The sequence below is a fragment of the Ambystoma mexicanum genome, chromosome 3q (genome assembly GCF_040938575.1).
Source record: "Ambystoma mexicanum isolate Mex_15411 chromosome 3q, UKY_AmexF1_1, whole genome shotgun sequence".
NCBI lineage: Eukaryota > Metazoa > Chordata > Amphibia > Caudata > Ambystomatidae > Ambystoma > Ambystoma mexicanum.
The window spans coordinates 224,169,725-224,194,940 of NC_090926.1; the positions used below are offsets into that span (position 1 = coordinate 224,169,725).

The 25,216-nt window shown below is 47.7% G+C and overlaps 1 protein-coding gene across 1 annotated transcript in view; it reads left to right on the plus strand.

Annotated features, from left to right (window-relative positions):
- The window catches only part of PIP4K2C (phosphatidylinositol-5-phosphate 4-kinase type 2 gamma), a 601,833-nt gene that overhangs the window by 198,591 nt on the left and 378,026 nt on the right, over positions 1-25,216 (plus strand). Inside the window, exon 3 of the mRNA XM_069653597.1 lies at positions 5,946-6,042. Within this exon, the coding sequence (XP_069509698.1) occupies positions 5,946-6,042 (97 nt within the window). The remainder of the gene's footprint in view (positions 1-5,945; positions 6,043-25,216) is intronic.

Here is a 25,216-nt window from a genome sequence, read left to right on the forward strand (position 1 = left end):
ATGCACCTTTATGCCGTGGTTGAATGGGCAGATGGAACAGTGGCAGTGTGGCTTTGGAAGGTGTGAGAGAGAAATTGCTAGCCAGTGGACACAAATCCAAGCAGCGGTATGACAAAATGAATTGTTGCAGATATTTTGCAGTGAGGCCGGGGGAGATGATCAAGGTGAGGTTGCTGGTAAAAGTAAGGAACTGTAACTCAGTGTTTTCGGAGCCAAAGGAGATGGTTAAGGATCTGGGTTCTTCCATTCTGGTCAAGGGTGGTGTGATTTGGAACAAGGAGAGGGTGGCAGTTTGGAGTGCCTGTTCAGGGAGTAGCGGGATGGGAGGGATGAGTCTGAGTTAGTTGTAGTGGATGAGTGAGTGATGGTGTAAGGGTTCTCTCAAACCACAGTTGTGGTTGAATTGTTGGTTTCATACTGATCCACTGCCCTGATCAGGATGTTTGCATTCACATGTTCATCTTGTATTTAGGTCGTCTGGTGAAGACATTTGCATCTCAAGGTTTTGATTTTTGTATATAGTTTTCTGGGTAAGGGAGGGAGGTGTTAGGAGTGCTCATACATTGTTTCTGTCTGTTTGTTTATAGCCGCATTTAATTATCCAGTGTGTCAAATTGCATGTCCGTTGTTAAGGGTTAGTGCAGGTTGTAATCTGGAGCCTGGTTGATGAGGAATCCAGCACGGTCAGTTGGAGAGTTTGCCTGGCTGGGGGTCGCTGTGCATGCAGCTCACTTGGCCCTCTTGTAAACACGACAATAAATGTGTTAACTTGGCCTTCTTGTGTTTGTGTGTGAAGTTACTTCTACCCAACGTAACATCGGCCTTCTTGGCAAGGCCCGAGATGTGATGAGCAAAAGCGAGAGGCGCGTCGCAGATGACAAGGTTTTTTCCCTCATAAGAGGGGGAGAGGAGGGGATGGCCAGAGGGTAAAGGGAAAGGACTGAGCTGGGTTCCCAATGAGGAGTAGCTCAGTCTTCCTGGCATTAAGACTGAGATCATTGGCAGCACACCATGCTTGAATAGCAGTCAGGCAGTGGAGGAGGAAGAGGAACATCATTCATGGCGAGAAGATAGAGCCTTGAGGGACGGTGGAGAGTGTCATAGGGGAGAGAAAGGGCCCAATTCAACCTGGGAAGGTTGGTCAGAGAGGAATGAGGTCAACCAGTCCAGTGCCAGTCCTGTGATGTTAAGGGTGACACAGAGCCAATTAGTCAGGGTGGCAAGATTGACCGTGTCGAAGGCTGAGGAAAGATCCAGATGGATAAGAACGGAAGGAAAGTTGGAATCTAGATTTGAGAGCAAGTCATTGCCGGTGTTCGGGAGAGCAGTTTCCATGCCTCTGGCTGCTCTGAAGCCAGACTGGCGGTCATGGAGACAGCCAACTGATTTGGTGTGTTGGATCAGTTGGGAGATGACAAGCTTTTCCAGGAGTTTTCCCAGGAAGTGGGTAATGGATGGTATTTAGCCGGGCAGGAGGGGTTGGCAGCAGGCTTTTTGACAAGAGGATGCGCAAGGGAGTGCTTGAGGGGTAGCTGGAAGAAGCCAGTGGCAAAGCAGTGATTACAGAAATGTCCTTGAAAGTTCTGGAGGTGCAGAGGAGCACCTGTTTGGAGTAGACTTTCATAGAGAGGAATTGTCTCATCTGGTGCTGTGTGCTTGAAAGAGGAGGGGGAGGAAACGGGGGGGGGGTACAAGGGAGGCCTGGAAGCTAAGGGGTTAGGAGTGAAGAGGCGATTGAGGACATTATGTCCTCAGTTATGGTTAAGCGGGAGGCCAGGTGCAGAGGGGCAGGGATGGCAGGGGGGAGGTGAAGACTGCATTAGAATTGGTTAGTATCTTGCAGATTTTAAACAGTTTGCCTGTGTTAGTGGCCCCAGAGATGCATGCTTGGGTATGGGCCCTCTTCTTCGAGTGGATGGAGAGTATGTATTTCCTTTGGCGTAGGCAGCAGGCTAGTCTGTTAGAGGATGTGCCTGAAGCCCACCACATCCGCTCAGCAATTCTGCACTTATGTTTGAGAGGACCGGACAGAGTCCTATCCGGTATTGCGCTTGGAGACAGACTTCATGCAGAGCCTCATGACAGGGGCAAGGATGTCCAGGGTGTTGGTGATGGAGAGGTGGGGATTATCAATGGCAGAGTTGGTGTGGGAGTCCATGGTGGGAGAGGGAATGAAAGTGGCAAAAGCAGCAATTGACACTCGCTTAATGGGTCGAATGACTGAGGAGATGGGCAGTGCTGCCAGAGGCTTAGCGGGGGTACCTGAGAGGACAGGAGATCATTGTTGGACCATGGTCAGACCAGGAGAGGTGTAGTGAGAGGGTTGGAGATGGGTAGGTCTGCTGAGATGAGGGCATACAAGGTGTCTGGTGGAGTGCGTCGGGCCAGAGGGAAGAATGGTGGGGGAAAGAAAGTCTGAGGCTGCAGAAGAGTCCAGAGGCAGTGTCTGGAGAGTCCAGGTCAATATTGAAGTCTCCAAGGTGGAGGCGGCGAGAAGAGGTCGAACCACTCCGAGATGAAGAGGGAGACTGGGCCAGGGATTTTGTAGATGGTGGCAAGAGTCAACGAGAGGGTTGAACAGACACCAAGCCTGCAGATCAGGCATTTGAAGGAGTAGGTCTGACCAGGAATGATCGTAGCAGGGACCCATTCAGGGAAGATCAAGGCCACTCTGTCTCCAGACTGGTTAGTCCTGGGCTTAAAGAGGATCTTGTAGCCCTCTGGGAGGAGTGTTAATGTCATGATCTCTGCTTCCAAAAGGTCAGGGTTTTCCCAACTCCCTTGGAAGCAGATCCATAACCCAGGTTCCGAGTGCCAACCAGTCCCAATTGGGACCTTTTGGACCCAGTCCTGGCGCCAGTGGCACCAGGCTCATAAATATGCCCAGTCCCAGCGCTGGAAGCGCCGGGCTCATAATGCTTGGGTGGACTTACCTGCAGCAGACCATGCTGCTTACTTGCCTGCCAGTTGAGCCTCTGATCCTCTTCTGTTTGGAACTACTTTTCCTGTTGGGTGGGGCAGGAGCCACTCCCTAGATTCAGAACACTGGAACTCTTCTGGAAAGCAGGAACTCTTTTCTTACCTAGGCGTGGCTGTGGAAGGAGACACCTAAGCACTACAGGAGGCTATTTAAACCACACCCGATGGATGAATCTTGCTTTGCGTTATTTTGCATCCTCTGCAGCAGAACGCTCATCGTGTCTTCTGCATCTGATCCTGGGCCTAAGGAAAAAGGCTTACCATCCTGAATCCAGTCTTCAGCAACACCTATAAAGACAAGAAAGAACAGGTTAGCATTACGGTCTTCAGTGACAGCTCTTCACTTACCTGGTCCATCGGCTGTCACCAACGCCTCGCGCTGCATTCCGGCATCTGAAAGACAAAAGCTTACCAACTCTTTGCACGCTCTGGAGGCCTTCGGCGCTGCATCCCGCATCTGAAAGACAAAACAAGGTGCGTTTAAAGACATTGGGGAACTTTAATACTCACGTGCCATTACTCCTTTCCACATCTAACCCAGTGGGTATTCCGGCACACTGCAGCCTCCGAACTTGTACTTGCAAAATAAAAAGACAGTTAGAGCGCATCGTGAAGCAGGCAACAAGCGCTTACTTACGTGCTTCCAGGCGCTTCTATTCATCACACGGGCTCCATCTTCAACTCACTTCAGCCCGTCATCCGCCATCGCCGGAACCCTGCAAAACAAGAAACATCATTACTAAAGACTTTTAAAGACATTAGAATTACTCGAAACTTACCGTTCGTGCAGTAAACGACGGACAGCAGTCCTCTGAAGTCAAGAGGCCTGCTCCCCTTATCCAGTGAAGAAACTGGTTACAGCACCCTGCCCCGAGGCAGATGGAGAGCACGGCGTTCACTTACCTAAGGTGAGAGCGTTAACCTTTGGGGTTCTACAGGAGAAGAGAAAGGGAAGAAGAGAGACATTCAATAACCCAGTTCCTTAATCCCATATTTTCTATCTGCAGACATCTTACCCTTCAAGTCAGACATGCAGTGCACAGAGGTCCAGCCCAAAGAGCCAGCCGTGTGTTACACATCACCTTTGCAGATACGGTATACGCCCAGTCAAGACCGGCGCCTCTACGGGAATCAGGTGAGCATTACAGTTAAAAGCAGTGGCAGCTGGTAGTGAACCATGTCTTAGTGAGAGCGGGAACATCAAGGTCCATCTTAAAGAAGGATACTGATATCGGGAGTGTTTAACAGCAGAGCGAGAGTTGAGGGTAGCTGGGTGAAGCTGGTTGTCACCTTTTGAAGGTCTTCTGAGGAGGATTACAAGGATGTGGTACGCCAGTCGGTGGTGAAGGATCAAGAGGGGTGGCAGACGGAGAGTGGCAGGTGAAGGGGGGGGAGAAGTTGATGAGAGATGGAAGACACCTATCATGAAGGAGGTTGGGTTGAGAACCCTGGGCCATGACATTACCATTCTGATGGACATTAATGATGCACCTAGAGGATGAAAAGGATGCCAAGTGTACTTCCCATCTGGTAGCACCATTAATGGGCAACAAAGAGAAAGGTTAGAGGACTAAGACCATGTGGGGAGTCCATAGGTCCAGAGAGGTAACGACGGAGGATGTCGGTGACAGTCTGCCTGGAAGAAGCGTTGATGTAGGTTTCGGCGATGGGCAGACCTGGATTGTAGACCAGGAGATCTTTAATTTTTTGTACTTTTACTTCCAGGCTTCGATAGGTGATAAGTATCATTTTGAGAAAATAGGGGATATGGTGAGCACCATGGAAGGAGAGGAGAGAGCAGAAAGACAGAGGGAGAGATGGAGAAACTGTGCAATGCGTGATAAACTCACCGCGCAGCCTAGTGGCGAGTCAGGTGCACAAGGTTGTCAAACAGGTGTTGCGCTGCTCCAGTGAGGTTGGGGGTGGGGGACCCCAAGGCAAGCATGAGGGCCAAGTACTCAAATTTCTTATTTGGGTCAGGTAAAAAGCCACAGCGGTTCCCCCTCCTAGAGCGCCCCTGCTTTTCCACTCGGGCAATCTACTTGGGGCTCTCAGGGAGCTGCTTCCAACCAAGCTAGGTTCTTCCACTCACTCAAAGGTGGTAATCTTGGCTGATTTCCCAGCAATATTGCAGTAATTGGGCCAGCAGCAGCACCTGCGAGCAACGTTGGGACACCTTCTTTCGCAATTATAAACATCACCAATGTTGAAATTGTTGGAGACCGATGAAATCCTGGGACGAGAAGGCAAACAAATGAATTGGGAACTCAGCCAGAAGACCGGAACAGCTGGGATTTGGTGCAAAAAGTTCAGAGATTCTTGAAAATGGCAGCTGCTGAACGAAATCCTTGGATGACGAAGAGCTATCACCACGCCGTCACTTAAAATACTACCCCCACACTGGCTCACATGTGTCAGCTGGTACCCCGGAGGACCAGACAGGAGACAGGCCGGTTTGGCAGCACAAGGGACGGTGGGCCAACCTCCCAAAATGGCGCACAGGAGTCCAAAACCTCATGCCAGCCCCCACTCGCAGGGATCCCGGCACAGAAAGCCGCTGGGGACACTGGGTAAAAGAGCCGCAGGTTTTCAGATTTCCTCTGTGCAGCAGACTCCCGCTGCATTCAAATCCGGCAGGAGGACCTATGGTGACGGCAGTCTGTGACAATTGAGTACTTGGACGTTTGACAATATCTTGTAGTGGTGAGTTGTGGTAATTTTAATGCAATCATAGCAAAGGTGTGAGTACATTAATTATTGATGGTAATGATTATTATACAGTAGCAATAGTTTTCATATGAAGATTGATATACTATGAATGAGTACTAGAACATATCCTGGCTAAACCTTGCAAATGATGGTAGTGCCTGTGCATATGATTACCAACGGTAATATACATTCTTATTCATTGTCAATGTGACCATTTAGGTTAGTTTTGTCACCACTTGTGATGTTTGCTTCCGCAGGGAAAATCTGCCAAGCCACTTCAAGTTTAAGGAGTACTGTCCTCAAGTCTTTAGGAATCTTCGTGAACGTTTTGGAATTGATGATGTGGATTATCAGGTAAACTCACTTGTTCTTACCTTTTACAATGTTGCTCAATGCCATTTCTTGGATAAAATGTGGGCACTCGTTATGGTATAGATTGTGTATATCAGTGATGTAGTCTATCTCTTCATCTCTGTTCCCATCTCCCTTGTTGATCCTAGCAAGTTGGTGGTTACCTTTTTTTTGTTTTTTTTGTTCCTTTGTTTATTTTTGGATTTTCCACTAAGGGTTGGTTTCTTCGCTTTTGGGAATTACTTGCCTGATATAAAGGTGTTAAATCAGAATGTCTACTTCCGATTTTGCCATGTATCATGACATTTCATGCTTTGTTCAGTCCCATGACGTCAGGCAGCATGTTTTATTGGTGGGGTCAGTTAATGTGTCCCTTGATTTTACCTCTTCTGTGTGAATGAATGATGTATATAGAAACCTGATTGGGTGAGGTGTTCCAGGTCACACTTAATCAATGTATAGGGAATTTTGTGTCTTCATATGAGCCAGATTGCTGAATTGTGCTGTGTGGTCTCTGGTTAAATAATCCATTCTGCTGGCTTGAGAGAAAACAAATTCATGTTATCCACAATGTGAAAAAGTGTATGAAGGCAAAATATCTAATGGATTGATGCCTTCTGACTTTTGCACCCTGTGTAACATGCGTTGAGTGAATTCTGGTGGCGCCAATTCTACCTTAAATATTGGTCAAATAAGATGACGCATGTGGTTTATAGCTCGCTAGGAAATGTCAACTTATTATCTAGCAAGATCAGATATTCTTATAGTTTACTTTTTATTGCAAATATTGTTAAATGAAGTATATTGTACTGAAAAGGTGATTATATAAAGTATGTCTCACTTACGCTATGCATGTGGTGCTTTTGTGCCTGTTGTGTAACCACAAGCATTTTGGATGGAGGGGGCAGCTTGAAAGGCCTGCATTTTCTTTAGCCAGTGGTCACGACCCCGGCTATTCAATGCACCACATCCTACCATGCTATCACAGGTACAGATATCTAGACTACAACCTAACATTTCAGAAACATTATAAGTATATTAATCTAAATCATAGCCTAAGGAAGCTGACCTTCAAAGGCAGCAGCCCTCCATGCGCTCGCAGCCAGTCCAAGAAAGAAGGGTTGAATCCTTTAAAAAGTTCCATATTAAATGGTTTGGTATTGAACCATTTGAATTTTCCATTAATGCAGAATATTTTGTATTGGGCAGATTTACTAACACTTTTGCATAGATATGGTTAGCACAGATATTTGACTTTCTGAAATGACAGTTTTCATTTCAGAAATACAAAGTCCAGTAGCAGCAGCATTCATGGACCATCTTGAACAGCAGCATTACTTGGGCCACATAAAGATGTATCTGTGTGAAAAAATAAAGTATCTTTTGAGTCAGTGCTCCACTTTAAAGTGTTGCACATTGGGTGTAAACTCCTCTTGTATGTTTGAATGAATGATGCTCTGTCACCCTACACGTACAGCCTCTAAAAACTCTCCTGGCCGTGAGAATGTACTTATGGTTGTCTAAAGGTCTAACCTGCTGGGCTGACGCTTTGGGATATTGCATTTTCTTCTGTGCATAGAGAAAGAAGTGATAAAGCGCCCCTCTAAAGATGGTTTATCATGAACTTGATACTGCATCGTTTCTTGTGCAATGTGCACAACTACATGTGATAAAGTTCCCTTCATCAGGTGATCAATTCCTGCAGCGCCACAGAGGGTGTAATGGACAAAAGAAAAGTGGTGACTTTAAAAAGCAGGGACTAGCACAGACTGACGACTTGATCAGCAGGTGATGCCACAAGTATGTTGATGCTGGAGACTCCAAGGAGAGCCAAACACTAGTATCTGATGCCATTCCTACTCAGTAACAGTGAGGACCAAAGCCTTTCTCGGGCAGAGGAAGACTGAAGAAAACCTAGCTGTACCCGTCGTCACCAAAGCATGGAACTACTAGAGTAAAAGTGGAGCACAAAAGTATTCGAGTTAAGTGACTTGAGTGAGAAGTGGGAAAAGGCAGATTGGAAACTGTTGCAGGTTGGAATGCCATGTTGAAATGAGAAGTGTGATATTGAAGCTAAGGCTTGCTAGAACCAGTAATCCACATACAACATGTGAGCGGTGATGCAGAGAAAAAAGGCATGCTGGGACTTTAAGTGACTAATGAGCAATGTGATAAAAACCAGGGGAGCAGTATCCTTAAGTGAATGTCAGTTTTGATTTGACGAAGACTGGAAACTGCTGAAAACGTTCATAAGCTTTTGAGTACTACAGGTACAAGCCTTTGGTTATCCTGATTTCAGAATCCTTAAGGAACCCTTGATTGAGATTCTAACACCACATTAGTTAAAACTATGCAACAAAAGAGTCAATGAGGCATTGACGATGCAAATCGAAGATCGCCCTGCAAAGTCTAAACAAGTTGAGCACCAACCGGGGGGACGCATCAACGCTTCCGAAACACAGAAGCTGAATGGGGTATGACCCTCCCACCTTGATTAGATCTTCACAGGTGACCACAAGGCCGCCAGTTTGGGATAAGAGGAATAAGGGAGAGGTTGTGGATGGTAAGGGGAGTATAGGAAAACCAGAAAGGGGGTTAGGATAACTTCATTGGATGGGTTAGGGGAGTTTAGGAAAAAACATATTACACTGAAATTCACTCTCATATACAACCTGACCTCCTGACCTATTCTAATTAGAGCGCCTAACCTGCTGTGAAAAGCCAGAGGGTGTATTTCAACCTAGTGCCTGGGGATTCCGTACTGTGGTGGCCAGGGAAAGGCCTTTGCTTTTGGATCCCGGCCCTGGCGGTGGACAAGCGAGGGATCATCTGTGTAGGGGGTTCTCGCAGTGGGGGAGAAGCACCCAATGATGGGACATGGTATCCCGCTTTTTCCACAACCCATCTAACCCCTATCCCTGCTTATTTAATGGGAAACTACAGCTCCCATAATTCCTCCCCACTATATATTGACAAGTCCTGAGCCGAGGAAGATGAGCAGTGAGGTCATAAAGATTACCTCCACTGACTTGCATTGGCTCTGTCCCTGTAATGAGGCCAGGCAGTGGCAGGCACATAGTCCTAACAATGCACACCTGCCACTTGTCAAGACAAGTGGCAGGTGTGAGGGTAAAAGGTGGCTCGCACAGGCACACTGAGTGAGGCTGGGTATGAGAAGGAACAGCTCTTCGGGGCTGATGCGAACAAGTCTGTGGAAGTTGGAAGGCCAATGGGCTGATCAGCAGTTGCAGGGTTCAAAAGAAAGCCAGGCAAGAATTCCACACTTTCGGGAAGCCATAACCATTCCGTAACCATTCCGAGACTGAAACTGAGTGGAGGAAAGAAACATATTGTCAGGAAGCTGCCTGTAATCCTTCCGGGTGAGTGGCAGAGATGTGAAGGAGCAGAGGAGGCTTTGGTAACGGCCGTGACTGCTGCATGAATAGGATGAATGAAAACCAATTAACATGAACATGACAGGCGAGTTATCGAAGGCGACACAAGTCTGTTTTGTGTTAAAAGCAAAATTAACTGTAATCTGAAAGGTGGAGGTTGCGCGTGTGCCGATAAACCACAAATGGAAAGGACAATTGTTGAATAGTAAAAGGAAAAGGTACACAGTAACAGTCCTCCGAGGCAAGGCCGCACATTCGGAAGTCTCTGAAATGTTATGAGAGTTGAGAGATATTACAGCGGGAACCAAAGGAAAGAAAGTAACCACGATAAGGAAGGAAAGTTGAATAAGAGGAAAGCTTAGTATGCAAACTCTGAATATGCCAAGAGGGCAGAGTATATTTACTTTGTGAAAAGGCCAAGAAGGCAAACGAAAGAGAATAAACTATAAATACCAAGAGGCATTGGTGTTGCAAAATGAGGAAGATTGTGAATTGTTGTGAGAGGTCAAAGTGGTCATGCAGAGGTCTATGTAAAATCCTTGCAGTTTCCAAAGTCTCTTACAATGAAAAGATACCCAAGATAAAACGTGGGGAAGGGAACCCCCACGAGGAAGGGACCGGCTCAAGCCCGGCAGAGGGAAGCCTGTGCAGCACTGTGATAAATTGAAAGTGAATGCGAACAGACTATTGACAAGGCGGATGAAGCCTAAGGAAGTGATTGAACTACCAGAAGCCAAAGACTGAACTGTTGAATTGTACCAGTAAGTCAAAGTGTGCAAGACTGATAGAACTGTGCCATCCACCTATCTTTTAAGAACTCCTCTAGTCTTAGTATAAGCCTTTCTATTTTGACTAGACTGACTTGGACGTGTTTGCTATTTAATGGTCGAGACTACTCCCGTTTTAGAGTGGGGGCCAGTTAGGAATTCTACCAACCCAACTAAAATACTAAATAAAGGTTTTTGAAACATGCATCCATTGTGTCTGTGTCTACTACTCGATACCATGCCTTCCTTACACTACATACCAAGAACATTCACTCATTCCACCATGGTGGTTGTTAACCACCTGAAACACTTGTATCTTACCACTCAAGCTAAAGCATGTAGACCATCGCAGCATTAGAGGAACAAACATAAAGGCTTATCAGCCTAAGCACATGAAACACCTAGCATGGGATGTAACTAACATGAAGGCAACGTGTGGCCCTTGGCAAAGCATGAAATTAATCATACTACATGAGTGCATGTGAAGCCCACTTGTGAACCGCACATCCTTATGAGCGCCTAGCGCCCACACATTCAGGCCAATCCATGTGTTTACCTGCACACAAGTATACTCGGATTACAAGCATTGCAAACAGTGTATTCACTTAACCAAAGCCCGGGAGTCTCCTGAGGCAACCCAGGCACGTATGATTCTAGTGTTGAGCAACACCGTGCAGCAGAGGCTGCATCGAATTCCTGAACGCTCACAAATGTCTATACTGGTATGGCAACTCCTGCGCCTCAACTGGCATACCCCAGCATAGCTGCCGGTAATTAGTTCAGCCTCGCCACTCTTTCCTGCTCTGCGTCCTGTGTCCGTGCTGCGCCCTGCCCGTAATCCACAATTACAGCAACTGGCACAGGCGGAAGGCTGGCTTAACAGGAATCCAGCTTTCCTGTTTCTATGCGATGCACATTAGCCCAAAGCCTTCTGGGCAACTTAGTCTGCGGGCCCAACAGCTGCGTCGCCAAGGGTTATTAGCCTCTAACTGGTGCATCCGTGCCACAGGAAATCCCACAAGCCAAAACCATACCAAGTTGAAAATAAGTGTTTGAAAATGTATTTCATGTGTTCATTCTCGATTTTGAAGTCGCCTCAAAATGGTTTTAGAAGTGGGATTCAAGCGGACCGGATACAAAGTCCAACTCATTGAAGAAAGCAACACACCACCCAGAAGAAAAACGCTAGGGCAAAGAGTAGTTCTATCTATGTTAAGTAGGGAATCCTATCTTTAACCCTATGATGTATGTGTCTGAAATAGGTCTTAATCATTGGTGTGCACCGAATAAGTCTGCCTATTCTGAGGTAAATCAACATTGAGGAATTTCCTTGTGGCGCTGGGTTTATTTCAATGGAGGGGTGTAACTCTGTCAGGGCAATTGACTAATTTGATCCAGCGTAACATAGGGGCACAAACCAACTTTGTGCGAGTGGGGATTCTGCTTAGCTTTTCTTTGTTCTATGTTGAAATGGTCTATAGATGCCAGTTCTCCAGCAATATACAGGACCAATTTCAGGATGCCTGGTCCACAATGTATGCCTCCATTGCCACTGTTTTTTTTTTAATAACACATTTTATTGAATTTTGTTACTCCAAAACCAACAACATACAAACATGCATACATACGGTAAGGCACTGCGGTTAGGCACCATTATTAATTAGATTACAGTAGCGCATAGCATAACAGTATCCCGGCTGGATCATTTCCGTATTGTGATTGTTGCATATCAGGGTCACATAGTTTTGCTTATTCATTATAGTCTGCTCCCATTTCTGCCATATCTTGTCGACTTTCTTGGGGCAGCCCCTGGATTGATGGACTCAGCACTCCATTATTATGCAGGCGTCCACATCATTTACCCATTGGTCATATTGAGGGGTGGTCTCTGATCCCCATAGTTGTGCGATATTCCTCTTGGCCAGCCCTGTAGTAGTTGAGAGCAGTAGTCTTTCGAAGCTGGACATTTCCCCCTCTTCTTCAATCGCTAGTAAAAGGAGTTTTGGTTTGTTTGGGATTGGTCGGCCTATGACCCTTGACAGTCTGTCACAGCATATTTGCCAGAAGTGTTGTATACGTGCGCATTGCCATAGGATGTGGTGAAAGGTACCATCTTCCTGTTTGCAGCGTAGGCAGTTGGCATCCGTGTTCTCGCCCCAGCGGTATAGTGCAACCCGGGGGTAGTATATTCTGTGTAGCACTTTTAATTGTATAAGTTGGATTCTAGTCGATATTGCTGTCTTCCCGGGGTACATTAGGGTTGATATCCATTCCTCAGGTAACAGCGGGCCCACGTCCCTCTCCCATTTTGCCTTTAGACTGCACAGGTCTCTCGTGGCAAAGAAAGAGATTACATTATACATGACAGATGTGACCTTAGCATTCACGCTATTGAAGATGATGTTCCTCTCTATCAGCGTTTATTCTGGCAGGTCAGTGAGGTTTGTCATTTGTTTAAGTGCATGGGACAATTGTGTGTGTGATGGTAGTTTTCAGTAGGTGGGAGACCATGAGTGGCCGACAGTTCAGCAAAGAGTATGATTTTGCCATCTTGGATCACTTGCTGGATTGTTAATATTCCTGCATTTTCCCAGTTTGGCCATTTAGGTAGCTTGTGAAGTTCTGGGAGGTGGGCATTGTTCCAGAGGGGCTGTACAGGGGTGATTTTATTTCCCCACCTTATGTGTCTGTGCGTTTCCATCCAGTTCTGGGTTGTGTGGGCTGATACAGTGCGGGCAAGGCGGCGGCCCACCAGGTTGTACAATCGCTCGATTGGAGGTATGCCGTGTCTTGCCGCCTTTTCTGCTCGTATGTGCGGTAGTTCTGGGTTACCGTGTAGTATATCATTTTCTGCCGCCATCTGACTCGCCCAGTAGTATGTTTGGGTGTGTGGGAGCCCGATCCCTCCCACCCACACAAAGGGTTGGAGGGTACTCTGTTATCCTTGGGTGTTTCCCTTCCCATGATAGTTTCTGTAATGTTTTGTCTATCCTATGAGATTCTGCTGTGGGGATGTGTAGAGGGGCATTTTGTAGTACATATTTAAAGCATGGTACTGCCAGCATTTTGAAGAGTTCTGCTCTTCCTAGTAGGGTCAGTGGTAGTGTCGCTCAGTGGCCTACATCTTGTGCAAAGTGCTTCATAATTGGGTGTAAGTTTTGGGCACAGTCTGTTCGCGATCAGGAAGCCCAAATATCGGAATTGTTCCAATTCAATTTTATATGGGGAGCCCTCAAGAGGTATACAGTCTATTCCTTTGACCGGGAAGAGTATTGACTTGCTCCAGTTCACTCTCACACCACTGAAGGCACCATATTTTATCAGTATTTGTGTAACTATTGGACAAGAGACAGCTGGATTCCCCAGATAAATCAGTAGGTCATCCGTGTAGAGACCCTGTCTTCCCATGCTGGGTTCCGTCGGAAACCAGACCACGTCAGTGTGTTTCTCAGAAATACTGCCAGGGGTTCAACGATCAGCGCTAATAGCCTTGTCTGGTACCTTTCCCCAGTCAGATGTTGCGGGAGGGCCAGCCATTCACCCTCGCTTCTGCTATGGGGAGAGTTGAACCCATTGTATGAACTGTTCCTAAAGCCCATTTTCCTCATGATTCTCCATAGTGCCTCCCAGTGGACCGAGTCAAAGGCTTTCTCAATCAATGGCCAATAGTGCCAGTGATTGTTGTAGGGTTGGGGCTCTTACAAGTGTTAAGTGCAGTGTACGGATATTAATTCTCGTAGATCTGTGGCATAAAGCCACATTGATCTGTGTAGATCAGGAACGTTTTTACTTTTTGGAGTCTGTTGGCTAGTACCTTCGCCAGTATCTTGGCTTTGCTGTTTTTTAGGGAAATGGGCTTATCGGAGCTGCATTAGTCAGGGGGCTTGCCCTCCTCTGGTATTACTATTCTGGTGGCTTTGCGTAAATCCATCGGGAGTATCCCTTCTCTTCTTGAGTGTTCAAACATGTTGAGCAAGTGTGGGGCATGTCTGCCTGGTTTAGTTTCTTCCGAATGTCAACTGGTTAGCCGTTCAGACCTGGGGTTTTGCCTGTTTGAAGTTGGGAGATGGCCGCTGAGATCTCTTCCTCTGTTATCTTACTGTCTAGCATGTCTACTTGCTTTGTGTTGAGTGAGGGGAGGTCAATCTCATCTAGTGCAGTGTTCACTATTGGGGTGCTCGGGGTGGGACTATAGAGCTCTTCATAGTATTTCGCAAAGCATTCTGCCATCGCCTTGTCAGTTGAGAGTAGCTATGCATTTATATCTTTGATATTTCTTATGTCCATGTCCCTCTTCACGTTTCTCTAACTAGGCTAACATTTTGCCTGCTTTCTCCCCTGTTTCATACAGTCGTGCTCTCATGGCTCTGTGCCTTCTTGGCACAATCTAGTGATTGTGCAGTTTCTTCTGTGCTATTATCAAAGCTCTATTTGTCTCGGGTGTGTTATTTTCTATATGCTGTTTCTTTGTGTACCACCTCCTCTTCAGCATCTAGGACCTCCTTCCGGTGTGCCTTTTTTCTGTGCTGCCGTCCATGAGAGGATTTCTTCTGGCAGTACCGGCTTATAAGCTTCCCATAATGTTCCAGGGTTGTCCACGGAACCCGTATTCAACTCAGTGGAGGTAGTATTGCTTATTCTTTCCTGTAGGTCTGTGAACCCCAGGTAATAGTTTAGTCGCCAGGTGGGCGGAGGGCGTGGTCTTCCCGTTTCGAGTTCTATCATTCGTGGGGAGTGATCGGATGTGCCACGTGGAAATAGGGTCACGCTGTGTACCTTTATGGATATTCTGGGCTAGTAGGAAGAAGTAGTCTATCCTAGATAGTGATGCATGCACGCCTGAGTGGAAGGAGTATTCGCGTGTGTCTTTGTGCAGGCCGAGCAATACATCTCTCAAGCCTAGTGCAGAGGCAAAGGTAGCTAGTTTGGTGCTAGTTGTGGGGTTCCTCCCCCTTATGTGTGTGCGGTCTAGTGTGTTGTCCATGACCTCATTGAAGTCCCCACCTAATATCCAGATATCAGCTGTGTTCGCGGCGAGGATGGGTGCAATTTCTGCCAGTAGTGTGGTTAGGAGTGCCGGCGGGGGGTATAATGCCATTCTCGCAAGAGTTTGGTTCCATAATGTAGCATTTATGTGTACGTATCTTCCCCCAGTGTCGTAAGTCACATTCGATATCATCAGCGGCAGCCTCTTGTGGACTAGGATCAGCACCCCTCTAGCTCCCATGGAGAAGCCTGCGTGTACCGCAGTGCGGTAGTTGGATCTTTTAAAGATTGCACACCATCCCAGCCAGATGTGTTTCCGTTAGGAGTACTATATCCGGTGTATGCCTATTTATGAATTGCATCTCCAGGCATCTCTTGATGCCGGACCCTAGTCTGTTGACATTCCTTGTCATAAGAGACAGGCGTTTATTGGCTATCACAAGTGGCGGTGCCATTGGGTGTCTGGATTTTGTGGTATATGAATGTGTCGTGCGGGAGATATCTGTTTTGCGGGTGCCAGGATGTATGTTGTCGCTGTCGTGCCCATATGTGGTGTAATCACAGTATTTTTGTATGCAAACCAATGAATAAAAACTCATAACCAACTCCCTTCTTCCTATACTCCATCCCCAACTGAAGCATCTGTCGCCCCATTACAAACTTAAGAACGACTAAATCTCAACAGCGTTACATCTGTGTGCTAGGTAACAATCACCGGGGTTGAGGGCGGGGGGTTTGTGCGGTCTGAGCCACCAGCTTACATAACATCTGGTTCTTCCATAGCGTCTATAGCGTTTTGACATCAGTTCGGCATATCGTCACATTGCATTGCATCTCGTATTGTATCATTTTGCCTGTACCTATCAGTCATTGTTTCCCGCTGGTAGTGCTTCAGGCTCCTGTTGCGGGTTTGCCTACCTGCTGGAATGCGATGAGCTCTTTCTATTGATGAGAAGAATTTTGATAGGGTTTTGGGGGCGAATAAGTCTGCAAGCCATTGTTCAAGGAACAGCTCCATGCTCAGGCCCTTTGTTTTTTCTGGCAATCCGAGGATCCCGATATTGTTTCCCCTCGCTCTGCCTTCTCCCTCTTCGACTCGTTCCTCCAATGTTTTGAGGCATGCCAGTGCCTCCGATAGTTGGTTTACAGTTCTCAGGCCATCCTCAGTTTCTGATATGCGGCCCTCTGCTTCCACCGTGCGAGCTGTAAGCTTTTGTAGGTCGTGGCGCAGGAGTGACACCTCTGTGCATAATCCATCCATCTTTTGTTCCATAGAAGGTCTTGAATTTGCAATGGCATTCATTACATCTTTTAAGGACAGCTGTTCATCTTCAGTTTCCATTCTTTCACCAGGGTTGGTGTGCTCCCGTAGGGAATTTTTTTGCAGGGGTTGTATATTGCTCCATTTTGCTCTGCGTGGATGCGCTTTTTGTCCTATCCTTCCCCATGCTGGTGCGACCCGTGGCGATTCAGGTGGTCGCCTATAATGGTTCTCCGGGACAAGAGGGAGTACCTGCAGGTAGGCAGCTCTCACCACTTTATTTTATGATTTTGTATAAGTGATCTCCTGGGCGACCAGCTGAGTGTCCGCTGGGGCCCTAGCAAACGGTCATTTCATCTTGGCGGTGGCACTCGGACGCGCTGTAGGAATGGGTCTCCAGTTTCGATACTCTGAGTGTAACCCCCTCGCACTACAGGCAATTTTGCATATGTTTCGGGTTTTTGTGCAGTCCACTGTGCCAGTTTCTTTCGCTAATCAGGGCTGCGAGAGCATTGGTAGAGCGTTGTGCAGCACAGGGCCGGGGGCTTTGATGCCACATTGCGCCAAGGTCAGGCAGGACGGTGATGTCACTCACTCCTTACCTGGGGGGCATATTCGTCTCGGATTGCCCTATAAAAGTCTGTGGTCTGGGCAGAAATGCTGGAGGAGGTGTCTTATGTCAATGTGTTGCTGCAAATATGGGAATGCCCGTGACTTCGCCCTAGCAGCCTGAGTAAAGGTATTGTATTTCGCTGTGAGTGAATTCACTTTGCCTTTCGCCGTGTCAGTGGTAGCAGACTTGCTCTCGAGTCGGTGGATGCGGTTTCAGTTGTTGGGTGTCCAGGCAGTCTACTCGAGGGAGGCAACGCGCATTATGTCTGTGATGTGATGGCCACCAGTGCTCCCTCATGGCTGCCGCCTGGCGTGTCGCACCATAGAGGCTCTGTACGCTGGAATATCAAGACAGCCTAGACTGAGCTGGATCAGGCAGCCCTATTGTTGCAAGAGCGGCCACGTCCGTAACCGCCAATTTCTGGTGGATGTTGAGCCAGGGCACCAGCATTAAGGATCACTGTGCCACAAAACAATGTTTTTCTATTTTAGCTGTGTGTACTCGTTTCGCTCACCATGCAAGCACAACAGTGAGGTGATCCAAGTGACCTACAGTAGGGACAGTATGTGTAACAGTACCACCAGGCTTCCTGTGGACACAGCAGCCCTTATGGGAATGTTCTAGGGCGGCAATGCTGATTACTGTCAGCCCCACAGTATTGCAGGATTGCACAGGATCCGTTGCGCAGGTCTGCGCTAAAGCGTGCTATGCACCACACAGTAAAGAAATTATCCCTTTTAGCGTGCCTACCTTCAGGGACAGTTCATTGCTCTGCAACGCATTGAGGGGCTGGCCTCAGGAGGTGGCAGCCACGCCGCTATCCACTGCAAACAGTGTTTGCTGCCACTCCAGGCTCGGGGGGAGCTGTATTGGTGTCCAGGTAGTGCGGCGGCGTGGCTCAGGCTACAGGGGCGGGTGCACAGTCACACCTGCTCCGGTGTCCATGCAGTGTTGGTTTCTTTGGCACTGTCCCGGGGCACAGGCGGGCTGCAAGCGTTAATCCCTGCATGCCACAGCCGTTGAGCAGGGGCTGGGGAATGCCGGTGCCTTGGTCACAACGGCGGCAGGGGAGGCGCAGGCACACCGAGTCGCACAGACGCATCGTTCCAGGACGTCCTGGTCTGATTTCAGGATGTTCCCATTCGGAGCCTTCCGGGGGTACTCGGCGGCAGTCTGGTCACGGGATCCTCACTGCATCATATCTGTGCTGGCGCAGGGGGCACGCACGGCTGATGGTCGCTGCGGGTCACTTTCGGTTTCTGTATGCCCTTGTCCGCAGCTTCTCCGACGCGTCAGCCATTTTAGATGAGCATTTGCCGACAGTTGCAGTATCTTCCTCGGCGCAAAGCTTCTTGTACAGACGCTGATTCTGCGCCACAATTTAACAGAACATAGAACATTGCGGCAGAGTTCCGCTGCATGTAGATGTTTTTTTTTTTTGTATAGTATGTAGTCTTTTAACACAAGATATGAGCAGGATTCAGCTGGCGGCCCCAGGAGCTTTGAGGAATCGCATCCTCATTGCACGCTCGCTGGCCTAGTCCCCTCCATTGCCATTGTTGGAACACACTGAATGCAACTGTGCTAAAGAGTGCCAGTATTGCTACTGTAAGAAGACCAGTTTAGGCTGGCTGTGCCAGTGCATGGCAACATTGCCACTGCAAGTACACACTTAATGAATGTGCTGGTGCTGCCACTGTAAGAACACACTTGTGTTGGCTTTTCCCAATATCAGTTTAAGGTGCGACATTGCAATGCCATAAGTTTGCTGTGTCCATTATTCTGTATTGCATGTTTCATATATGCAAGCATTTCCCCATAACACTTTTTGTGTCAGCTGTTGTGAAAATCTTATTAGTAGCTCCCTGCACCCACCACTGACATCTCCTTGCCCCCCCACACATTCACACGGCACTCCAATCAAATGCACACATACACATAAATTCACAGGCACATGCAAAGACTAGCACAGAACCGCTCAAACATCCCCTTCCATGCAAACACATTTAGATGGATGCAGTGTTTCATTTTTTAACCCCATTTCTTTTTTTCTTTCTTTTTTTTTTTTTTTACTTTCCTCCTCCGGCTCCATCAGCTCAACACCACTGCATGAAAGACTTTACGCATCTGTTCAGGATGGCCTGCCCTGTGCACTCATCAGCGACACCTCAGAGCTTTGATGGTGCAGCCTTGAATGCCAGGATTTTGACACCTTTTTCAGGCCATTCTCGCTGGGGAGTGGAGGAGCTCCCCTACACTTAAATACCCAGCAGTACCCAAGCCAGCATACTCAATTGTGTGATATGCCTCCACATAGAAAAATGCTCATATTTTTAGCTAACACTTAAGCTTGCTTTCTGCCGTGGGCATCACTACCAGAGTAAGATTTGTGCTCTGGAGAATTGCAAAATGTTGTCTGCACCTCCCAGACCACTCCCCTGTGCTTCCTTGCGACCCCTGACCAGTCATCGGCCCATATTCCCTGGCTTGAACACATTGACTCTCAAGCAAATTCAGACTCCAATCACACACCACACACATCCTTCAGGTGTGCTCTACAAACACCATCAGACAGACACAACTGCTTAAGCTTCCACTTGCATGCAAGCACATACATATAAACGCACTTTTATTGTTAATTACTTTCCTTCTCCAGTTCCATCAGCCCAACAATTGCCTCTGGGCTCCACCCTTCTCCACAAGATGGCGAACCCCGTGCACTTGCAGAAAGCAGGAGGAGGTGTCTATCGCACCTCCCTGTGTCCTGGTTCTTGCAACAAGGCCGCAAGTGCCACAAAGTTTCTGATCCTTGCAGGCCAATAGCGTGAGCCACTAACCCTCGCCCCCTGATCAGATGACATGCAGCACTCCGTCCTTGCATGGACCATATGGCATGTATTCCTTGGGGTACTTACACAGAGGAAAAATAGGTTCACATTACTACATTGCAGGCCAAAGAGCGTGCCCTCAGCTGAGCTCTGCAGTTGAGGGAGCACTCTGATTTATAGAGGGCCTGTTATATAATGGATAGGAGATGAATAACCTGTCGCCAATTATGGACTAGCTGCCTCTAGAATTCCCCAACAGAGGGTGCTCATTTACATCATACTGCTCATGGTGGTGTAGTCGGATATGCAACTGTCTCCTCATTCGTCAGTTGCTCCCTTTCCAAACCGAGAGACCATCTGTCTGCCTGGCATTACTAGTTTGAACCACTTTGGGAATTCGGGCATGATGCCTGTTCCCCTGGCAACTAAAGATGCAGTCTCAAGAAACATAGGACCCTATTGGCCATGTTTGCTGGCACATGGGATCATAGTAATTCCAAGTCTGCCAAGATAGTTGATACCGAGAACAGGTTTTCCGCTGATTGATATCAAACGCCCTAGCAGCAATGATGATGAGATGGTTATTCTGTATGCCCAAGGATAAGGGACGGCCACTAGAAACCACAAAAGCGGAGGAGGAAGAATAGCTGATTTAACTGTGTACGCAGAGATACAGGGAAGGATTGGGGTGAGATACCAGGCCATGTGAGGTGAAGACGGGAAACTTGAAGACTAAATAAGGAAAGACCAGCATATGAGATGTAACTGAGGTGTTTGTAACACTGATTGTAACATCCTTCATGCAACAGGAAAGGGGGCGTAAAACGAGCAGAAACCTCCAGTTTCATAGGCAATCGGAGCTGGGAAAAGCCTGGAGTTGTAACTAGGAGAAAGTGAGGTTATGTGAACCTTGTGGTAACAAACGGTTGCAAGTTGGAATGTCATGTTAACCAGGAAGCAGGTGTGGTAACCTATTGGAGAGTAATGACATTCACATTTGATATTATTTAGAAACTTTGGAAAAATGAAACGCCATGGTAAACTCAGTTGTATGTGATACGAAGACATTCTCAAGCATCTATTGAACATGCCATTCAGTGAACTGTAGTAATAAGAATAAAAGGGCATGTTTTGAAAATACTGAAGGGTGATACCGTGAAGACCTGTATGGTGGAACTTGTCGCAAACCTAGTAGGCAATGCACTGGGGTACAGAACTGGGGGCTTGGAAGAGGTCTAAAATGTAAGCCAGTATTGGTAATACTGAATACATAAACGTGGAGAAAAAGTTCCCGTGCTTTTGAAGAGAAGTGTGATTCCTGCTTTAAGAATCGATGTAGAACCAGGAGTAAGGGATTTAAAACGATCCATGTCAAAACTCATCTAGCAGAATCAATGCTTGACCACCACATAGCCCCAGGAGCAGAAACTCCCATGTAACTTGTGCACATATATTTTCCCTCTAACTGTTGGTACTGTGTCACTTGTAAGTCTCCCAAATTGATTCCAAGCCCTTCAATTTATGCTGTTTTGGGCTGTGATGAGACAGTGATGGTTCCCCTACCTCCAGTTGAGTTAATGATTAGGAAATTGTTTCCTGATATAAACATGGCTCAAAATTAAGCTTGGCTAAGCAGCTCCTGGCTATCCAGCATTCAACGGTGACTCGGAGCGATCGCTGGGGAGCGAGGAGCTAGTACATAGTTGTGGCATATGGTCTTCCACACAAGATGCAAATATATAATTTTGTCCATGATTTAAATGTCATAGATGTGTCCTAATGTTTATTTATAAATTGTCCCAAATGCAATGAGTTAAATTAACATAGGTGTTTCTTTGGCATTAAGATGGTCTAGGGAGCCAGAAGTAGCACCTGGTAACCATTGGTGTCAAGAGTTCTTATAGGCTACAAGCCAGAGCTAAATAGCTCCCAGCTCCCCTGAATTTCGAACCCAGATATATGAAAATATAAGGGAACCTTATTTATTGTGTACAGTGCCCCCCCCCCAATTATCCTGGTGCCTCTCTTACTTCTATTGTTTATATGCCAATTCCCTCTGTGTTAAAGAGGACTAAGGGGGGGAGGGTGCGAGAGCCCTTTTAGTCCTTCGCTGCTTAGGGAGCAGTGCATTCTTTAAAAAGAGCAGGCTACTAGACAGATCATTATTTCATGCATACTGCAATATACACTATCAGTATAAACCTAGCCTGCAAAACCTTCCTACCGGCAGATCTGGTTTCCGTACATAAATTTTGTGTGGTCTTAAAGTACTGCTGAAGGCTGTTAGCCAGCATGATGCATTGATTTATTTTAATGGACTCTTTCCTCCCACGGGTTCCTTATCTATGATGATCTGATCATATCCCCAGCGCAGCTGTTCTGACACATTTCCGCCGGCAGGGGGCAAGGGCGGCTCTGCGTCAGCTCCGTTCAACATCTCTACATGCCCCTGTGCTGGATATGACATTGGGGCCAGTATATATGGAGGTCGAATCTCCCTGTGACCTCAGTTCCTTGTTTCTGTGCCCTTGGATCATTGATCGGAACATGTTCGCTTAACAAAATGTATGTACGCCACACTGACTCTGTCGAAGGCACTGGGATTCCAGCTGTGTGCAGACTGTGAGCATCAGGTGTCTGTTCTGGATCTGCACCAGATCTGTCTTAATTGTTTGAGCGAGCATCACACCTGGGATTGCGGGTCGTGCCAGTTCATGCACCTGAAGGCCATCTGGGAAAGAGAGGCTACTCTTGACCTTTGTCCACAAGGTGAAAAATGTGGAGCTGCGGTCTCGTCTGAGGTCGTAAAAACAGCCCTGCACAAAAAGGAGAAAAAGGACGAGAAGCAGCAGCACCGGAAGAGATACTGCTCAGGGTGGTTCCCCCTAGGAAGAACAGGCAAGTCCCTTTTCCCACCCAGTCCTCTGGGAGTAGTTTTGTCTTAAGATGATGGGCATCTTTGCCCCGGCTGCTTCAGTGCTGCCAGCAAAGGCGCATTTGGCTGCCGGCAGGGATGCCACTGGTTCCACCACGTTTGTTGCGACTGACGGGACACACTGGAGAACCTGTACGCATTGACTGAAGGGCCTTGGTACTGGCTGACCCCACCCACAGGCGCTGCAGTACCTATGCCGGGACCAGCCTCTACGTACTTGACGTTGTTCTTGTCTGCGATATCGAAACTCCCGGGGAGTATACTCTCTTCCCAAGAGGCGCCTCAATGTTCAAGATGTACTCCATGTACAGCGAAGAAGGTGATCAGTTACCATTCGGGTTGGAACTCATGGTTTCCAGGGAGGAGAGAGATTTCCCTTAACTTCAAAGTGTAAGGTGAGGATGTGATGAGACTGGCTGATGACCTACAGGTCGCCAGTGACCTCTACACATCACCAGAGATGGACATCTTGGCTCCCACTCCAGGCAAACCTCAAGTTCCTTTCCAGCAGATGATGGCCAAGGTAGCCAATACCTTGAGGCTTTCTGCTCATCAATATCCAATACGAGCTTTGTGATAGCCTGGATGATGCCACAAAAGAGGAGACGCTGTTGCCCTTAGATGTGGCAGTAGAGGCTCTTGTGATGGAAGTGTATGAGAAACAAGCGTCCACTTTCCCTTCCCTCTCGGAGAGGGAGAGCAATTGACTTGATGCTTAGGGCAAGAAGGTGTTCTCGTTGGGTAGCATTGAATGCTTCTTGCGCAGACTGCAGCTTACATGTTTGTTTTTAGAATTCTCCAGCATTGGATCTTTCATGGATTCACATGCTTAGAATATTCCCCGTCGTCAGGCTGGGAATCCTCAGTAAGTTATATAGACATTTTCCATAGGAAAACTTCCGACCCTTTTGTGTCCTATCTAAGTCGTTTTGGGCCGCGTATGGCAGCGCCACTAGGACGTAGAGGTATAAATAGCCCCGCCCCAGCGGCTCCCTCAGATTTCAACCGTCTTCCAAAGTAGTGGTATTACCTCGAGTATCTACTATTTTATTAGGTTGTGCGTTCTTTTTCGTCTTCTTCTTCGACTGTTTCTTTTCGAAGAATGTCTGGAAAGGCGTTATTTCGTCCGTGTGCTACATGCGGTTTTAAAGTGTATGAGGGAGACGGGCATATGGACTGCATTTACTGTCTTCACCCTCATCATACGGCGCACACGTGTGAGATCTGTCGGGGCTTCTCACAAAAGACCCTAAAAGACCGCAACAGACGCCTGGCTACTTGGCTCAATGACGGAGCGGGTGCGTACCCGGCATCGGAGGTAGGTTCTACAGCCTCGAGATGTAAGTCTCCTGTGCCCCCTCGTCGCTCAGTGTCGGCGGAGCCTCCGGCGAAGTAATCACGTTCATCTGAAAAACGCCCCTCGGAGAAACATCCTGCGAGGTCCTCCTCTTCACATAAGGCTCCATCTTCTTCCTCCTCATCTAAAAAGGAGAGAAGACTCATCGAAATCCTCCTCAGGAGACCGTCATAAGTCTACCTCGAGTCGAGAGTCCTCGTCCCACAAGTCGAGTTCAAAAACGACAGGAACGCCTCAAGGCCCTGCGCCACAGACTTCATCGACGACGGTCCGATCGTCGACGCCGGCTTTGTCTTCGGCGACGGCTCTTCCTACGGCTATTTCGTCAGGTCAAACAGCGCCTATGGAAAAGATGTCATCGTTGACGGTGGCCCCCGTCGGTGGGATGGCAACCGGAGGTTTTTGATCCGATCCCGCCCGAGGCCTTGCTGCAACCAGAAGCGGCTTTCTCCATCTCGTCGGCGGAGGATGACCGTGGTCCGGTCGCACATCCAACCGATCTGGGATTACAACCAACTGGTTCGGTGTCGCAGTCGAGTGGAAGTGCCATTCCAGTTACCTCTTCCTTACTGAATCCCCAGACGGTTCTGTCCCTGGAGGTGTTGAACACATTACAGAAGCTGTTGGAGCAATTGGACACAGTTACCTCAGCTTAGTGTCCCGACAGTGTTGCAGGCTTCGCCAGTCGTCGACGAGCCAGGCCCGGCTCCTCGCCCTCCATCCAGAATTCCTACCGCTTACCCGGTTGAGGAAGATCGTTCTCGTCCACAGGAAGGAGAAATGTCAGAGTCGGAACGTGAAGGGTCGGGTTCAGACATCTCGTTATCCCCCTCAAGGGACCCGAAATGGGACTCTCAAGCGGAGATGGAAACTCCAAAGAGTCCGGCGCAGCCATCACCACCTGATGACGTGGGTGCTTTCCATGCCGTGATGGGTAAGGCATGTGCGGAGTTTGGCCTAGTCCCAGAAGAAGAGAAAAAAAGATTATTTTTCTTTTCGATCATATGGGCAAGAGAAGAAAGTCGATATTTGCTA